The following is an 18,332-nucleotide window of genomic DNA, read 5'->3' on the forward strand; positions in this document are numbered from 1 at the left end:
AACAAAGTACTGAGTAAAGGGTCTGAATACTTATCTAAATGTCATATTTCAATATTTTTTTCTCAATCAATTTGGAGAAATGTCTAAAAACTGTTTTTTTTTGCTTTGTCATTATGGGAAAGGAAAAGGGGGGGGGGATACCTAGTCAGTTTAAAACTGAATTCAGCTGAATCAGAGAGAAACGAGGTGCTTCCTAAACCGACGACAACATCATTATGGGCAATTGTGTGTAGACTGACGAGGGGAAAAACAACAAACATTTAATCCATTTTAGAATAAGGATGTAACGTAACAAAATGTGGAAAATGTCAAGGGGTCTGAATACTTTCCCAAACTCACTGTATAAGGGCCTGTTTCCTGGGTCTAGATGAAGCCTAGTCTCCTATGGTATCTCTGGTTAGGTTGATGTGGGTCTGGGAAACCAAACCATAGCAGGGTCGTCACGATACCACTGTGGTGACTAGTACGATAGTTGGGTTTTTCCATGGCAACAAGGAAAACAAACACAATGCAGACTGAACTCTTTCGGTCATTAAAATCTACTTGGATGTAAAATATTGTCTATTGTAGGAAAATAAACGTGATTCTGGTGGACAACATGAGGACTGTTTCCTGGTGGACAACATTAGGACTGTTTCCCCTCAGGAAATTCAGCCTGCTTCATGTTTTGTTTTCCTTGCCACGATACCCCAGAGTATCGGGATACTGGTATCGTGACGATCCTAAACCAGTGTTTTTTTGATGTTGGTCCATATACAATAGGATTTCATCATGAATTCTACACCACTTTATCCAGGTAGTGTTCTTGACGCTGGATTCTTTTTACCTCGGTCAGAACAACAAGGAAGTCTCCCTCTTCAGGCTCTAGTTAGGATCTCAAAATGGCACCTTCTGGGTCCTGGTCAAAATGTACTACACTATATAAAAGAACAGGGTGCCAATGTGTCAGTAAGGGGTCCAATTCATCCTGCTGGGCCCACAAGCACCAGTCTCTGTCTGGGATTTAACATGTAAGGCACCACAATCAGGTCAGAGCAACAGACGTCCTCGTCCTGCCAACAGTAGACTGAGGAGGATCGCCAGGTACTGAACACACCCAGAATTCAACCCTTCCCCTGTTCCCCGGTAGGTATCAGTCTGCTCTCTGGGTTACTGTGTAGACCCCCGGGGTAGAGGCTGGACCCCCGGGGTAGAGGCTGGACCCCCGGGGTAGAGGCTGGACCCCCGGGGTAGAGGCTGGACCCCCGGGGTAGAGGCTGCTGTAACAGCTGATGGAAATCCAGCCTGGGTACCAGACAGGTCTTTCAGGCTAAGCCCGCGGCGTGGTGACTGTAGGTCAGTTAAGCTGGATGGGAAGGTGTTCTCCGTACTTGCGTAGGAACTTGTTGTGGTTGTGGCTGACAGACCAGAGAGGAGGAAGGTAACGAGGTGTCATGGTAGACAGGAAGTGTTGCCTCCAGCGGCCCTCGAGCTCCATTAACCCCTTCAGACCCTTCTCGGCGGTCGCCTTCACCACCTTCAGCCCGTGGGGAATGTAGCTCTCATTGAAGATCCTGGGCAGCGTAAATGAAAATCAACTCCATTTCTTCATAAATGCCTCATTATAAAAACAGCTTGACAGATACCTGATCTAGATACTAAAGAGCAAGCAGAAGCAGGACAAAACGTCCAAGGAGGAAACACCTAGATAGGAACCGGCTCAGAGAGGAGGTCCATGCTCGTCTGGCTGTACTGGGGGGGGTCAGGTTAAGAGTACATGATGACCAAGGCAAAGACAGAGCAGATCCTCACCTAGTCTCCAGGCTTGCAGCCGTCTGCAGCGTCTCGGGAGTCAGCTCCACGTCCGTGTCGTTGAAGAAACACCTTACGATCTTCTGTAGCTCATCTCTCCTGGCCCCTGGAAGCCCATCCCCTACAGTGAGCAGGGCTCGGGCTGCAGAACGAACCCTCCTGCGGTCAGAGTCCTCCAGGAGATGCACGCCCTCCTCACACCCCTGGGGGTAGGAAACAAAAAATACATACAGTTGAGTTTGGCAATATTATTTTTGACTACATATCGATACTCTGAGCCAATATGGTTTCAATACTTTTATTTCCATGACTGATTAAAAGTTATTTTCTCATCTTCTCTTGTCCCTCTGCAGCAGACGAGGTGAGCCATGTTGGGAACAAAATCAAATCACAACAAAATCCCCGTATCAAAATCACCACAAAATGACTATAAATATAGAATAGTGATATATATAAATTCACAATTCATACAGAATCAGAATCCATATAGTATCAGCACCTCAGTATGGCGATAATATCTTACAGTGAGGTCCCTCGCAATTCCCAACACACACACACACACTTCCCAGCCCTACCTGGGGCGCGCCGTGCTCATCAGCCAGCTGCTGCTTCAGGAAGCCGTCGTGCACGTTGGAGGCCGCGTGACAGGAAGTGCACAGCAGCAAGATGTCATGGGAGTTGTGGTCCTTCATCTCCGTGGGGAAGTGACGTCTGTATTCGTGAGGAACGATGTTCTTCCTGTAGGGGTAAGACGAGATGGGAACTAGTTAACACTACAGGCCTTCAACACAGAGGGGAACTAGTTAACACTACAGGCCTTCAACACAGAAGGGAACTAGTTGGCCTTCAACACAGAGGGGAACTAGTTAACACTACAGGCCTTCAACACAGAGGGGAACTAGTTAACACTACAGGCCTTCAATGCAGAGGGGAACTAGTTGGCCTTCAACACAGAGGGGAACTAGTTGGCCTTCAACACAGAGGGGAACTAGTTAACACTACAGGCCTTCAATGCAGAGGGGAACTAGTTGGCCTTCAACACAGAGGGGAACTAGTTGGCCTTCAACACAGAGGGGAACTAGTTAACACTACAGGCCTTCAATGCAGAGGGGAACTAGTTGGCCTTCAACACAGAGAGGAACTAGTTGGCCCTCAACACAGAGGGGAACCAACAGCGATAAATACTCACGTCCGCTTCCTACCCCACTAGGATGGACTGTCATGGCTGCATCGTGAAAAAGGTCTGCTCTGGCCGAGTCCCGATTCTCCACCCTTCTCACATGGATTTAACAACGGTGGATACTGCTCCAGCCAACGCTTACACCAATCCTATCCTCACAAATTCACTACGGGGAGCGTGCAAGTACACACTGAGAAAAGGGTGGTGAATCGGAACAGACTCCTGTTGTTAGTTATACAGTGGCTAACTGTGTAGCATCAGGCCAGCCCGACGCGAGACTCGTCCTCGCCACACAAGAGACTCGTCCTCACCTGATACAAGAGTCGTTCTCCTCACCTGATACAAGAGTCGTTCTCCTCACCTGATACAAGAGTCGTTCTCCTCACCTGATACAAGAGTCGTTCTCCTCACCTGATACAAGAGTCGTTCTCCTCACCTGATACAAGAGTCGTTCTCCTCACCTGATACAAGAGTCGTTCTCCTCACCTGATACAAGAGTCGTTCTCCTCACCTGATACAAGAGTCGTTCTTGCCACACACAGGTTCTCCTCACCTGATATAAGAGTCGTTCTTGCCACACACCACACACAGGTTCTCCTTGGCAGTCAGGTAGTAGTCCTGCTGGGATTCTGGACGTCCCGATGGCTCAAACATCAGACGCACGATGAAGGGCTCATCACTCTGCAACACTAGAGGACGACAGGAGAAGAGTTAACTGAACTGGGTCTTTGATAACACGAGTGGGAATTGGCCTGCGTGGACAGGGGGCTACATTGGCCTGCGTGGACAGGGCGCTACATTGGCCTGCGTGGACAGGGGGCTACATTGGCCTGCGTGGACAGGGGGCTACATTGGCCTGCGTGGACAGGGGGCTACATTGGCCTGCGTGGACAGGGGGCTACATTGGCCTGCGTGGACAGGGGGCTACATTGGCCTGCGTGGACAGGGGGCTACATTGGCCTGCGTGGACAGGGGGCTACATTGGCCTGCGTGGACAGGGGGGGCTACACTGGCCTGCGGGGACAGGGGGGGCTACATTGGCCTGCGTGGACAGGGGGCTACATTGGCCTGCGTGGACAGGGGGCTACATTGGCCTGCGTGGACAGGGGGCTACATTGGCCTGCGTGGACAGGGGGCTACACTGGCCTGCGTGGACAGGGGGGGCTACACTGGCCTGCGTGGACAGGGCGCTACATTGGCCTGCGTGGACAGGGGGCTACACTGGCCTGCGTGGACAGGGGGGGCTACACTGGCCTGCGTGGACAGGGCGCTACATTGGCCTGCGTGGACAGGGGGCTACATTGGCCTGCGTGGACAGGGGGGGCTACACTGGCCTGCGGGGACAGGGGGGGCTACATTGGCCTGCGTGGACAGGGGGGGCTACACTGGCCTGCGGGGACAGGGGGGGCTACACTGGCCTGCGTGGACAGGGGGGGCTACACTGGCCTGCGTGGACAGGGGGGGCTACACTGGCCTGCGTGGACAGGGGGCTACATTGGCCTGCGTGGACAGGGGGCTACATTGGCCTGCGTGGACAGGGGGCTACATTGGCCTGCGTGGACAGGGGGCGCTACATTGGCCTGCGTGGACAGGGGGCGCTACATTGGCCTGCGTGGACAGGGGGCGCTACATTGGCCTGCGTGGACAGGGGGCTACATTGGCCTGCGTGGACAGGGCGCTACATTGGCCTGCGTGGACAGGGCGCTACATTGGCCTGCGTGGACAGGGCGCTACATTGGCCTGCGTGGACAGGGCGCTACATTGGCCTGCGTGGACAGGGCGCTACATTGGCCTGCGTGGACAGGGCGCTACATTGGCCTGCGTGGACAGGGGGCTACATTGGCCTGCGTGGACAGGGCGCTACATTGGCCTGCGTGGACAGGGCGCTACATTGGCCTGCGTGGACAGGGCGCTACATTGGCCTGCGTGGACAGGGGGCTACATTGGCCTGCGTGGACAGGGCGCTACATTGGCCTGCGTGGACAGGGCGCTACATTGGCCTGCGTGGACAGGGCGCTACATTGGCCTGCGTGGACAGGGCGCTACATTGGCCTGCGTGGACAGGGCGCTACATTGGCCTGCGTGGACAGGGCGCTACATTGGCCTGCGTGGACAGGGGGCTACATTGGCCTGCGTGGACAGGGGGGGCTACATTGGCCTGCGTGGACAGGGGGGGCTACACTGGCCTGCGTGGACAGGGCGCTACATTGGCCTGCGTGGACAGGGGGCTACATTGGCCTGCGTGGACAGGGGGGGCTACACTGGCCTGCGTGGACAGGGGGGGCTACACTGGCCTGCGTGGACAGGGCGCTACATTGGCCTGCGTGGACAGGGGGGGCTACACTGGCCTGCGTGGACAGGGGGCTACATTGGCCTGCGTGGACAGGGGGCTACATTGGCCTGCGTGGACAGGGGGCTACATTGGCCTGCGTGGACAGGGGGCTACATTGGCCTGCGTGGATAGGGGGCTACATTGGCCTGCGTGGATAGGGGGCTACATTGGCCTGCGTGGATAGGGGGCTACATTGGCCTGCGTGGATAGGGGGCTACATTGGCCTGCGTGGATAGGGCCCTACATTGGCCTGCGTGGATAGGGCCCTACATTGGCCTGCGTGGATAGGGCCCTACATTGGCCTGCGTGGATAGGGCCCTACATTGGCTTGCGTGGATAGGGGGCTACATTACATATTTCTTCTGTAAGAAACAGGCCAAAGTATGAACATAATGGTAAAAATTGAAAGGGAACAGTTTAGAGACGGGAAAATTATTAGACCAAAAAGGTGGAGGACAACAGTTCACCTGACAAGACTGAATATAAGTCATTACACTTGATTTTGTGTGAATTTTTCTGTACTTTTCAGCGCATTCGTTGATAATGAAATCTTTAAAAAAGTACATTTGTAGTTGTTTCATTTGGAAAACACCCCTGTCAGTCCAAACCCCATACAGCTCTGACCTGATGTATAGCGTGTTAGTGGACAGCCTGACCTGATGTATAGCGTGTTAGTGGACAGCCTGACCTGATGTATAGCGTGTTAGTGGACAGCCTGACCTGATGTATAGCGTGTTAGTGGACAGCCTGACCTGATGTATAGCGTGTTAGTGGACAGCCTGACCTGATGTATAGCGTGTTAGTGGACAGCCTGACCTGATGTATAGCGTGTTACTGGACAGCCTGATGTATAGCGTGTTAGTGGACAGCCTGACCTGATGTATAGCGTGTTAGTGGACAGCCTGACCTGATGTATAGCGTGTTGGTGGACAGCCTGACCTGATGTATAGCGTGTTAGTGGACAGCCTGACCTGATGTATAGCGTGTTAGTGGACAGCCTGACCTGATGTATAGCGTGTTACTGGACAGCCTGACCTGATGTATAGCGTGTTACTGGACAGCCTGACCTGATGTATAGCGTGTTACTGGACAGCCTGACCTGATGTATAGCGTGTTAGTGGACAGCCTGACCTGATGTATAGCGTGTTACTGGACAGCCTGACCTGATGTATAGCGTGTTACTGGACAGCCTGATGTATAGCGTGTTACTGGACAGCCTGATGTATAGCGTGTTACTGGACAGCCTGATGTATAGCGTGTTAGTGGACAGCCTGACCTGATGTATAGCGTGTTAGTGGACAGCCTGACCTGATGTATAGCGTGTTACTGGACAGCCACTACGTTTTACAGTACGAACCCACCAATTATAAAAATGTTCCAATTGACTATTCATTAATATGAAAACACGGTGAGTGTTGGAACTGCCAGTAAGGGTGGTCGTCTACCTCCGATTCCTTTATCCAGGTACCACTGGGCCTTCTTCTTGTCGCAGGTACAGAGGGGTTGTCCATCCGGGGCATGGAGGAAGCAGTTGTCATAAAGAGGGGACTTCCTGTAAACACGCAGAGCGAACGGAACCTCAGGTCACTAGTCTGATAGACAGATGCCATAACACAGGAAAACGGATAAAACCATCAAAATGTTGCCCGCAATCACACTACTGTCTTTAAAGTCTTTAACACCAAGGTTTCCCCAAAATGTGGGTGATGATTTTTACAATGAAAGTCAGGCAAATTGTTCTATATTATGACCCTGAAAACTGGAAATTTCTAGAGGTCAGTAACAAAACGTCCGCTCCATGGGTTTGTGCTGTGAAAGAGATCCCTGATCCCTGGACAGTCAAACCACCACTGACCTGGCAGAGTAGCCCACACCGAGCGGTTTTCTCTTGTTGTTCCTTCTGGGGTCTGGTACTTCCTGATCCCCAGTCTCGGGGCTTTCCGTAGTAGACTGCTGGAGCTTCCTACTCTTCCGTCTCCTCTCGCCATCCAGGTTTTTCCCTCCATCCTCCCCCTCTCCTCCACCCCTCTCCCTGAAGGGTGTGTCTACCAGGCCCTGGCAGCGATTGGCCAGCTGGGTATAGCCACCCCTACTGTCAGATGAGGGAGTGGTGTCTGAGTGGAGGCCCAGCAGGTGGAAAAACAGGGCGATGGATACTTGGGCATCCCGGGCTGCGTAAGTCATCTAGGGGTCATCAGAGAGAGAGGTGGGGGGTTAAATCAGAGACAACGTGTTTGAGAGGGATCCCTGAGCAAAATAAAAGGTACAGCAGACGATCGCACATCTTCACAACATAATGGGTAGGTTGTTATTTTTGGGATGCAAGGAGATCTGCTGATCAGTTATTCTTTGCAGTCCGACTGCACTGAAGACAGGATCCCATCCTGTATTACTGAGCACCAGGTAGTGTAGTTTACCTGTTCTTGGGTCAGCTGGTCAGCCTCCCAGTTACTGCATCGAAGCTCCAAGGATTTATCCAGAGACACATTGAGCAGGTTGGCAGCCAGAGACTTGAGGCTCATGCCATTGTTCAACACCACCTTCCTGCACAGAAACACACACACAGGTTCAGAACCACACAGCCTGGGAAATGCAGTTGAAGTCGGAAGTTTACATACACTTAGCTTGGAGTCATTAAAACTTGTTTTTCAACCACTCCACAAATTTCTTCTTAACAAACTATAGTTTTGGCAAGTCGGTTAGGACATCTACTTTGTGCATGACACGAGTCATTTTTCCAACAATTGTTTACAGACAGATTATTTCACTGTATCACAATTCCAGTGGGTCAGAAGTTTACATTCACTAAGTTGACTGTGCCTTTAAACATCTTGGAAAATCCCAGAAAATGATGTCATGGCTTTAGAAGCTTCTGATAGGCTAATTGACATTTGAGTCAGTTGGACGTATTTTTAAACCTGCATATTTAGCTAAACGAAATCCAGGTTAGCAGGCAATATTAACCAGGTGAAATTGTGTCACTTCTCTTGCGTTCATTGTACGCAGAGTCAGGGTATAAGCAACAGTTTGGGCCGCCTGGCTCGTTGCGAACTAATTTGCCAGAATTTTACGTAATTATGACATAACATTGAAGGTTGTGCAATGTAACAGGAATATTTAGACTTATGGATGCCACCCGTTAGATAAAATACGGAACGCTTCCGTATTTCACTGAAAGAATAAACGTTTTGTTTTCGAAATGATAGTTTCCGGATTTGACAATATTAATGACCTCGTATTTCTGTGTGTTATTATGTTATAATTAAGTCTGATTTGATATTTGATAGAGCAGTCTGACTGAGCGATGGTAGACAGCAGCAGGCTCGTAAGTATTCATTTAAACAGCACTTTCATGCTTTTGCCAGCAGCTCTTCGCAATGCTTCAAGCACAGCTCTGTTTATGACTTCAAGCCTGTCAACTCCTGAGATTAGTCTGGTTTAACCGATGTGAAATGGCTAGCTAGTTAGCGGGGTGCGCGCTAATAGCGTTTCAAACATCACTCGCTCTGAGACTTGGAGTAGTTGTTCCCCTTGCTCTGCATGGGTAACGATGCTTTGAGGGTGGCTGTTTTCGATGTGTTCCTGGTTCGAGCCCAGGTAGGAGCGAGGAGAGGGACGGAAGCTATACTGTTACACCGGCAATACTAAAGTGCCTATAAGAACATCCAATAGTCAAAGGTATATGAAATACAAATGGTATAGAGAGAAGTAGTCCTATAATTCCTATAATAACTACAACCTAAAACTTCTTACCTGGGAATATTGAAGACTCATGTTAAAAGGAACCACCAGCTTTCATATGTTCTCATGTTCTGAGCAAGGAACTTAAACGTTAGCTTTCTTACATGGCACATATTGCACTTTTACTTTCTTCTCCAACACTTTGTTTTTGCATTATTTATACCAAAATGGAACATGTTTCATTATTTATTAGAGGCTAAATTGATTTTATTGATGTATTATATTAAGTTAAAATAAGTGTTTTCAGTGTTGTTGTAATTGTCATTATTACAACAACAAAAAATTATTAAAAGGAAAAATTGGAATAAAAAAATGAAAACAAAAAAATATTATATAATAAAAAAATATATTAAAAAAAAGAAACAAAGAACAAAATATATGATTTGGCTGATTAATCGGTATCGGCGTTGAAAAAACCCATAATCGGTCGACCTCTTGCCAAAACTATAGTTTGTTAACAAGACATTTGTGGAGTGGTTGAAAAACGAGTTTTAATGTGTATGTAAACTTCCGACTTCAACTGTAGATCTTCTGCACATTCTGTCAGACCTGGGCCAATTAAGGAAAGCTTTGACTGTGTACAGACTCCGTGAGCATAGCCTTGCTATTGAGAATGGCTGCTATAGGCAGACCTAGCTCTCAAGAGAAGACACTTCCTAACCTCCTGTATTATGTATGACCATATTAGAGACACACATTTCCCTCAGATTACACAGATCCACAAAGAACTTGAAAACAAATCCAATTTTGATAAACTCCCATATCTATTGGGTGAAATACCACAGTGTGCCATGTTAACTGTACTTTTTTTTTTAATTTAAAATTTGGTTTATTATCTATTTCACTTGCTTTGGAAATGTTTCCCATGCCAATAAAGCCCCTTAAATTGAATTGAGACACACAGAGACAGATACTTTGAGGGTAAACAGTCGATTAAAACAGATAACCTAGTGATTTGTTTCTGGTCTTTAGGGGGTAGACCATCTTTAATATTACAGATATATTGTGGGTTCTATCAATGTAATTGTGTGCATAATTTCCAATCCCCCATATATATATTTTCCTTTATTATTGTCCCCTAAACCTACCACCCCTCCCCTAATTGGAGTAAACTAATGGACAACAACACTTAGGCTTTGACATTTCACAGACACGGTATATTTTACATTAGTTATCTATTTTTATTTGTTTTTAGTCCCGACTTTCAGCTCCACTCAGATCCTCCCATCTATCTCTGAAAATTATTTTATATTTTCCATATATTTATCAACTGTGCTGTAATGTTTATAATTTCTAAACCTTTATATTGTCATAGTTTCTACAGATTGTAAATTAAAAAAGATGAACATTTTGACAAAGAGAATTATTATATTACTGATTTGACTATCAAGCTAGTGCTACCAAAGCCCATACCTTTGTCGTAGTGCGAGATATCTCAGGTCCACGGTACACCCCAGAGCCAGGCCGTAGTCTCGGGTCAGACGTTTCCCGTCTTCATAACAGCCCACGCCCACCTTAAGGACATGGGGGTCCCTGAGGACCTATATAATAATAAAACAGAATATATGCCATCTACCCATAAATGTAATATCGGTGGCCCCAGTGGGAATCGAACCCATTATACTAGCATTAAAAGCATAATTCTTTACCAACTGAGCCACAGAGGACCATATACCTCCTTCAAGCTGAGGGGAAGGTCCTGCTGGCTACTTCGGAACAGCTGTAGCCTCACCAACACACACAGGCCAGAGTAGGACGCCATCTGGAGGAGGGAGACCGCTGACGTCTTACCCTTCACTGACACCTGGGGAGGGAGAGGAAGGAGAGGAGGGAGGATGAGGAGGAAGAAGGAAAGGAATAAGGAGAGGAGGGAGGGAGACTACATCAGGAAATAAGACTTGAGGACCAATGGAATCATATATCTTTTTGTTTTTTTTTTACATGCAAAACGAACTCGTACGCCCAGGCCCTTACCCATTCGCAGTCCAGCCCGAGGACGGGGTAGACGGATAGCTCCTTTTGCAACGACGGCCAAAGCTGCTCCCAATCCTCCTCAGAATTCACCATCACAGGCTGCACTGCCAAGACCTGGTCAGCAGGGGGCAGTGAAACAGGCAGGAGGCGGCCCAGGCTCTGACCAGGGGTTAGCTGGGTCTCGGACTCGACTGGCTCCACAACCACAGGTTCTGGTTCCACTGGTACGGGACCAGCGCTGACCCCTATCTGACCCTGAGCTAGACGCTGCTGCTTCTTCTTCTGTGTCCTCAGGGTTGGTTGTCGCCATAATAACAGGCCTCCCAAGGTGGCCCCCAACAGGGTAACCGCCGCAGCCATCAGGGCATTTTGTCTAGTAGCCATCTTGGGTTTCAGAGGCACAGATTTGGTTAGGGTTGGTTGAGTAGTGTGTAGAGGGCAGTAGGTAGATAGACCTTTACAAGACCTTTACAGGACCTTTACAGGACCTTTACAGGACCTTTACAGACCGAATTGAAGTTTGTTCAGAGAGACTGGGGATATCATGTCAACATTGTTCAGAGAGACTGGGGATATCATGTCAACATTGTTCAGAGAGACTGGGGATATCATGTCAACATTGTTCAGAGAGACTGGGGATATCATGTCAACATTGTTCAGAGAGACTGGGGATATCATGTCAACTTTGTTCAGAGAGACTGGGGATATCATGTCAACATTGTTCAGAGAGACTGGGGATATCATGTCAACATTGAGGAACAGCTTGATTTGTCCTGTCCAGTGTAGTAGGCGCCTGTGAAGAGAAGAGGCTATTAGTTAGTAGGCTCTGCTCCTGCACTCAGGGCAGACACATCATCCCCTAGGAAATAATCTGCAATAGTCACATGTCAACATTACCCTACAAGGCGACGCATGGCTACATTAAAAGGGGCATAGCAGTATATTCCTTTTTTACATGATCTCACAAAATAAGTAAATCACTTCTCTTGCCAAACAATTCCACTTTGAAAAAAGGTGTTTTCTGCACTTTTGATAGCAACTAGACATTTAAAATCAACAAGTATGGACTTTGACTTTTTTTAAAATGTTAACCCATGGCTAGTTGTGAAAAGATCCCTAGCTTGGAGTCGTTGATTAACCAACTCCAAACTGGTTGGATTCACCCACCATTTGTTATACGTCAACAGAGGCATTTCCGTTATAGACGAGACGATAGTCATGTCTGTTATAGGCACCGGATGAAGCTCAGTGTTAAATTCAAACCTCCCTGCCATCATATCTAAAATGGGTCAGTGTACAGTTTAGGAGTGGAGAAACCTCACGGTAGGAGAAGGCGAAGGACTCGTCTAGTCTCCTGCTAGCACAGCAGGCGGGAGGCTGGGGCAAAACCGTGTGTTAGTTAACTAACTAGGTAGTTAAGGACACCGTGTGCTAGTTATTAGCTAGCATGATAGTTATTAACAAGTACATGGTGTCGCCCCCCCCCCCTGTGTACCAGACTAGCTGGCTCTAAACTAGCATACAACATGTCCTTCTCTCCTGCCCTCACCCTCGTTGAGGGAAACCAGTGGCCGACAGGCGGGGGACGAAGGACCCGGGGTACGGCTGGCTAGATGCCCTGATGTGGGGTTTATCAGTGTGCTGTCGTTGTTTACAAGTGTAGCTAGCTAGGTGGCACAAACGAGCTAGCTAGGTGGCACAAACGAGCTATCTAGGTGGCACAAACGAGTTAGCTAGGTGGCACAAACGAGTTAGCTAGGTGGCACAAACGAGTTAGCTAGGTGGCACAAACGAGTTAGCTAGGTGGCACAAACGAGTTAGCTAGGTGGCACAAACGAGTTAGCTAGGTGGCACAAACTAGCTAGCTAGGTGGCACAAACGAGTTAGCTAGGTGGCACAAACGAGTTAGCTAGGTGGCACAAACGAGTTAGCTAGGTGGCACAAACGAGTTAGCTAGGTGGCACAAACTAGCTAGCTAGGTGGCACAAACTAGCTAGCTAGGTGGCACAAACTAGTTAGCTAGCTGGCACAAACTAGCTAGCTAGCTAGCTAGCTAGCTGGCACAAACTAGCTAGCTAGCTAGCTGGCACAAACTAGCTAGCTAGCTAGCTAGCTGGCACAAACTAGCTAGCTAGCTGGCAAAAACGAGTTAGCTAACTGGCACAAACGAGTTAGCTAGCGGGCACAAACGAGTTAGCTAGGGGGCACAAACGAGTTAGCTAGATGGCACAACCGAGTTAGCTAGATGGCACAACCGAGCTAGCTAGCCGGTACACACTAGCTAGCCGGTACACACTAGCTAGCCGGTACACACTAGTTAGGTCGCTTGACATGTTTGATGAACAGCTACTGAAATAAATCCTGTTTCTCTGAGTCCTGGATGACGGACGTCGCTAGATAGTCAAGTGTGTCAGTCAGCTAATGCATTAGCTAATGTGGTTTCCACAATTATAAAACGACTTAGCCAAGAGACCTAATCTAGATGTAAAATAACAACTAGTTTGTTCGTCATGTTGCGGTGTTTGTCACCAACTAACAGGAGTGTGTTTTTGCTTGTTTAAGCTTTTTCGTAGTGAAACTTAGCTTGGTAACGTTAAGCTAATTCACTAGCTAGCCTAGCACAGACAACGTTATCTTGTCTAGGTGACCCAGCTAGCTACATCACTAACCAACTTTAAAACGCCCTTCTCTGGACTGACATTTGCAATTTGTTTCTCATGAACTTGCTGCTTGCTTATTTCAATTGACCTACCTTGGTGTTTCACGTCCACATCATAACACAACGCTGGTTTCTAGTGGTGTTGCTGTTCTTCTGCAGGCTCCATTTATCACGATGGACACATTATGATGGACATTATCCATGACATTATCCATGACATTATCCAGATAATGTAGCGGAACGCTCTAAAACAAGGAAAATTAACGTCTTCAGAAACAGAAGGATAGATTCAGGTTGAATCATTTCCAGCCGATCAGAGGGCAGATAGGCCTGTTCCCACTAGTTACCACAGCCACAAAGACTACAGTCGATATCCTAGAAATTCATTAAAAATAACATTTGACATTTTGGTTTTCATTTAAGGTTAGCACTGTGGTTAAAGGTTTCAAATCACATTTTAAGAAGATAAATTGTAGAAATTGATGGGGGTTTATGACTTTGTAGCTAACGACCAGGCACAACTCCACCATATCATAATTATATCAGTAACACAACCTAATAATTACTCAACTTATATTCGATCAAAAAGAGCCACACGTAGAAAATATGCCATTACATGTTTTTAAATTAGAAACCAAATTCGACACTGTCATGGACCTCCATGGGGGAAAAACGCCACCTTCTGGAAAAGCCTGATTTTGGCCCCAGTTATTCCGCTCTCTTCACCTATTCCACTATGTGATGGACAAGGGGACATTGTCACGACAGCGTCCCCACGCAGTCAGAGGAGGTGAGATAATGAATAATACATATCTGTAGAGATTTTTCCAGAAGTTCTGAAAGTAGCATTGAGGTCCCTGAAACGGGTCCCTGAAAATGGTGTACAACGTCATATGTGCAGGACGTCATTGATCTCTCTGCTGTGTGCGAGTCTTGCTACCTGTCAATCAAATGGCTAGGGGCTGAAGCTCATTGGCTGGACCAAGAATTGCTAAAAATCACCGGATATTACACTGCACAGCTTCTGGAAAATAGTCGATTTCAAGGCTAATTTAGGTAAAACAGTAATTCTGCATCAACTATATATTTACATTTTAGTCATTTAGCAGATGCTCTTATCCAGAGCGACTTACAGTAGTGAATGAATAGATATCATTTTATTTTTTTTCCGTATTGGTCCCCTGTGGGAAACGAACCTACAACCCTGGAGTTGCAAACAACATGCTCTACCAAATGAGCCACACGGGACCCATTGTGTGTTCTGTATATTGACACATCCAGCACAAAGCGCGACGTTTAAAAAAAAAAATCCACAATTACCTACATTGTATAAAATTGATTTATATGAACGCATGGCAATTTCCAATTGATTACTTCCAGTATTTGACATCTTTCATGAAGACGTTGAATTAATAACTGTCTTCTGGAAGAAACTCCTATTACGAATACCTGTTAAATCTGACTTAACATCGCAGTGTGCAGATGAAGTTTTAGCAGGTAAAGTTATACTTTAAATATATGTAAATCACTAGTAGCAGGGTCAAAGAAAGGCATCGTGAACACGGGGAACACAGTGAACAGACGGAACAGACGGAACACAGTGAACACAGTGAACACAGGGAACAGACGGAACACAGTGAACAGACGGAATACAGTGAACACAGGGAACAGACGGAACACAGTGAACAGACGGAACACAGGGAACAGACGGAACACAGGGAACAGACGGAACACAGGGAACACAGGGAACAGACGGAACACAGGGAACACAGGGAACACAGGGAACAGATGGAACACAGGGAACAGACGGAACACAGGGAACAGACGGAACACAGTGAACAGACGGAACACAGGGAACAGACGGAACACAGTGAACAGACGGAACACAGGGAACACAGGGAACAGACGGAACACAGGGAACAGACGGAACACAGGGAACAGACGGAACACAGGGAACAGACGGAACACAGGGAACACAGGGAACAGACGGAACACAGGGAACAGACGGAACACAGTGAACACAGGGAACAGACGGAACACAGGGAACAGACGGAACACAGGGAACAGACGGAACACAGTGAACAGACGGAAAACAGGGAACAGACGGAACACAGGGAACAGACGGAACACAGGGAACACAGGGAACAGACGGAACACAGGGAACAGACGGAACACAGTGAACAGACGGAACACAGTGAACAGACGGAACACAGGGAACACACGGAATACAGAACACAGGGAACAGACGGAACACACGGAATACAGAACACAGGGAACACAGGGAACAGACGGAACACAGTGAACACACGGAATACAGAACACAGGGAACACAGGGAATACAGAACACAGGGAACACAGGGAACAGACGGAACACAGTGAACAGACGGAACACAGTGAACACAGGGAACAGACGGAACACAGGGAACAGACGGAACACAGGGAACACAGTGAACACAGGGAACAGACGGAACACAGTGAACAGACGGAACGCGGGGAACTCAGTGAACACAGGGAACAGACGGAACACAGTGAACAGACGGAACACAGGGAACAGACGGAACACAGGGAACAGACGGAACACAGTGAACACAGTTAACAGACGGAACACAGGGAACACAGTTAACAGACGGAACACAGGGAACAGACGGAACACAGGGAACACAGGGAACACAGTGAACACAGGGAACACACGGAATACAGAACACAGGGAACACAGGGATCAGACGGAACACAGGGAACAGACGGAACACAGGGAACAGACGGAACACAGGGAACAGACGGAACACAGGGAACAGACGGAACACAGGGAACACAGGGAACACAGGGAACAGACGGAACACAGGGAACACACGGAATACAGAACACAGGGAACACAGGGATCAGAAGGAACACAGGGAACACAGTGAACACAGGGAACACACGGAATACAGAACAGACGGAACACAGGGAACAGACGGAACACAGGGAACAGACGGAACACAGGGAACAGACGGAACACAGTGAACAGACGGAACACAGTGAACACAGGGAACAGACGGAACACAGTGAACAGACGGAACACAGGGAACAGACGGAACACAGGGAACACAGTGAACACAGGGAACAGACGGAACACAGTGAACAGACGGAACACAGGGAACAGACGGAACACTGGGAACAGACGGAACACAGTGAACAGACGGAACACAGTGAACAGACGGAACACAGGGAACAGACGGAACACAGGGAACAGACGGAACACAGGGAACAGACGGAACACAGGGAACAGACAGAACACAGGGAACACAGGGAACACAGGGAACAGACGGAACACAGTGAACAGACGGAACACAGGGAACAGACAGAACACAGTGAACACAGGGAACAGACGGAACACAGGGAACACACGGAATACAGAACACAGGGAACAGACGGAACACAGGGAACAGACGGAACACAGTGAACACAGGGAACAGACGGAACACAGGGAACACACGGAATACAGAACACAGGGAACACAGGGATCAGACGGAACACAGGGAACACACGGAATACAGAACAGACGGAACACAGGGAACACAGGGAACACAGGGAACAGACGGAATACAGACACAGGGAACACACGGAATACAGAACACAGGGAACACAGGGAACACACGGAATACAGAACACAGGGAACACACGGAAGCTTGTTTTTCTTCTTCCACCATCAATTTATTACAGATTTTTAGCTTCAATTGTTCTGGAAAGAAGTGGAATAAAGTAATGAAATCAGAGAACGCAGAGACCAGATCATATTCACTAGATCAGAGACCAGATCATATTCACTAGATCAGAGAACTGATCATATTCACTAGATCAGAGACCAGATCATATTCACTAGATCAGAGACCAGATCAGAGACCAGATCATATTCACTAGATCAGAGAACTGATCAGAGACCAGATCATATTCACTAGATCAGAGACCTGATCATATTCACTAGATCAGAGAACTGATCAGAGACCAGATCATATTCACTAGATCAGAGACCAGATCATATTCACTAGATCAGAGAACTGATCAGAGAACAGATCAGAGAACAGATCAGAGAACTGATCAGAGACCAGATCATATTCACTAGATCAGAGAACTGATCAGAGAACAGATCAGAGAACTGATCAGAGACCAGATCATATTCACTAGATCAGAGACCAGATCAGAGAACAGATCAGAGAACTGATCAGAGACCAGATCATATTCACTAGATCAGAGAACTGATCAGAGAACAGATCATATTCACTAGATCAGAGACCAGATCATATTCACTAGATCAGAGAACTGATCAGAGACCAGATCAGAGACCAGATCATATTCACTAGATCAGAGAACAGATCATATTCACTAGATCAGAGAACTGATCAGAGACCAGATCATATTCACTAGATCAGAGACCAGATCATATTCACTAGATCAGAGAACTGATCATATTCACTAGATCAGAGACCAGATCATATTCACTAGATCAGAGACCTGATCATATTCACTAGATCAGAGAACTGATCAGAGACCAGATCATATTCACTAGATCAGAGACCTGATCATATTCACTAGATCAGAGAACTGATCAGAGACCAGATCATATTCACTAGATCAGAGACCTGATCATATTCACTAGATCAGAGAACTGATCAGAG

At 47.5% G+C, this 18,332-nt stretch overlaps 1 protein-coding gene and 1 long non-coding RNA gene across 2 annotated transcripts; both read right to left on the minus strand.

Annotated features, from left to right (window-relative positions):
• Nucleotides 1–742: 742 nt before the first annotated feature.
• Nucleotides 743–14,349, minus strand: LOC115173030 (exonuclease 3'-5' domain-containing protein 2). Its single transcript, XM_029731002.1, has 12 exons — nucleotides 14,294–14,349; nucleotides 13,771–13,922; nucleotides 11,019–11,811; nucleotides 10,720–10,848; nucleotides 10,458–10,585; nucleotides 7,721–7,847; nucleotides 7,159–7,487; nucleotides 6,749–6,855; nucleotides 3,525–3,660; nucleotides 2,367–2,529; nucleotides 1,792–1,994; nucleotides 743–1,553 (listed from the first exon to the last, which is right to left on the minus strand). The coding sequence occupies exons 3-12, from the start codon at nucleotides 11,400–11,402 to the stop codon at nucleotides 1,337–1,339; spliced, it is 1,923 nt and encodes a 640-aa protein (XP_029586862.1). The 5' UTR covers nucleotides 11,403–11,811; nucleotides 13,771–13,922; nucleotides 14,294–14,349; the 3' UTR covers nucleotides 743–1,336.
• Nucleotides 14,350–17,348: 2,999 nt separating this feature from the next.
• Nucleotides 17,349–17,730, minus strand: LOC115173032 (uncharacterized). The gene is made up of 2 exons (XR_003871542.1): nucleotides 17,663–17,730; nucleotides 17,349–17,624 (listed from the first exon to the last, which is right to left on the minus strand). It is a non-coding gene; the product is annotated as an uncharacterized LOC115173032 (long non-coding RNA).
• Nucleotides 17,731–18,332: the final 602 nt, after the last annotated feature.

The sequence above is a fragment of the Salmo trutta genome, chromosome 33 (assembly GCF_901001165.1).
Source record: "Salmo trutta chromosome 33, fSalTru1.1, whole genome shotgun sequence".
Lineage (NCBI taxonomy): Eukaryota > Metazoa > Chordata > Actinopteri > Salmoniformes > Salmonidae > Salmo > Salmo trutta.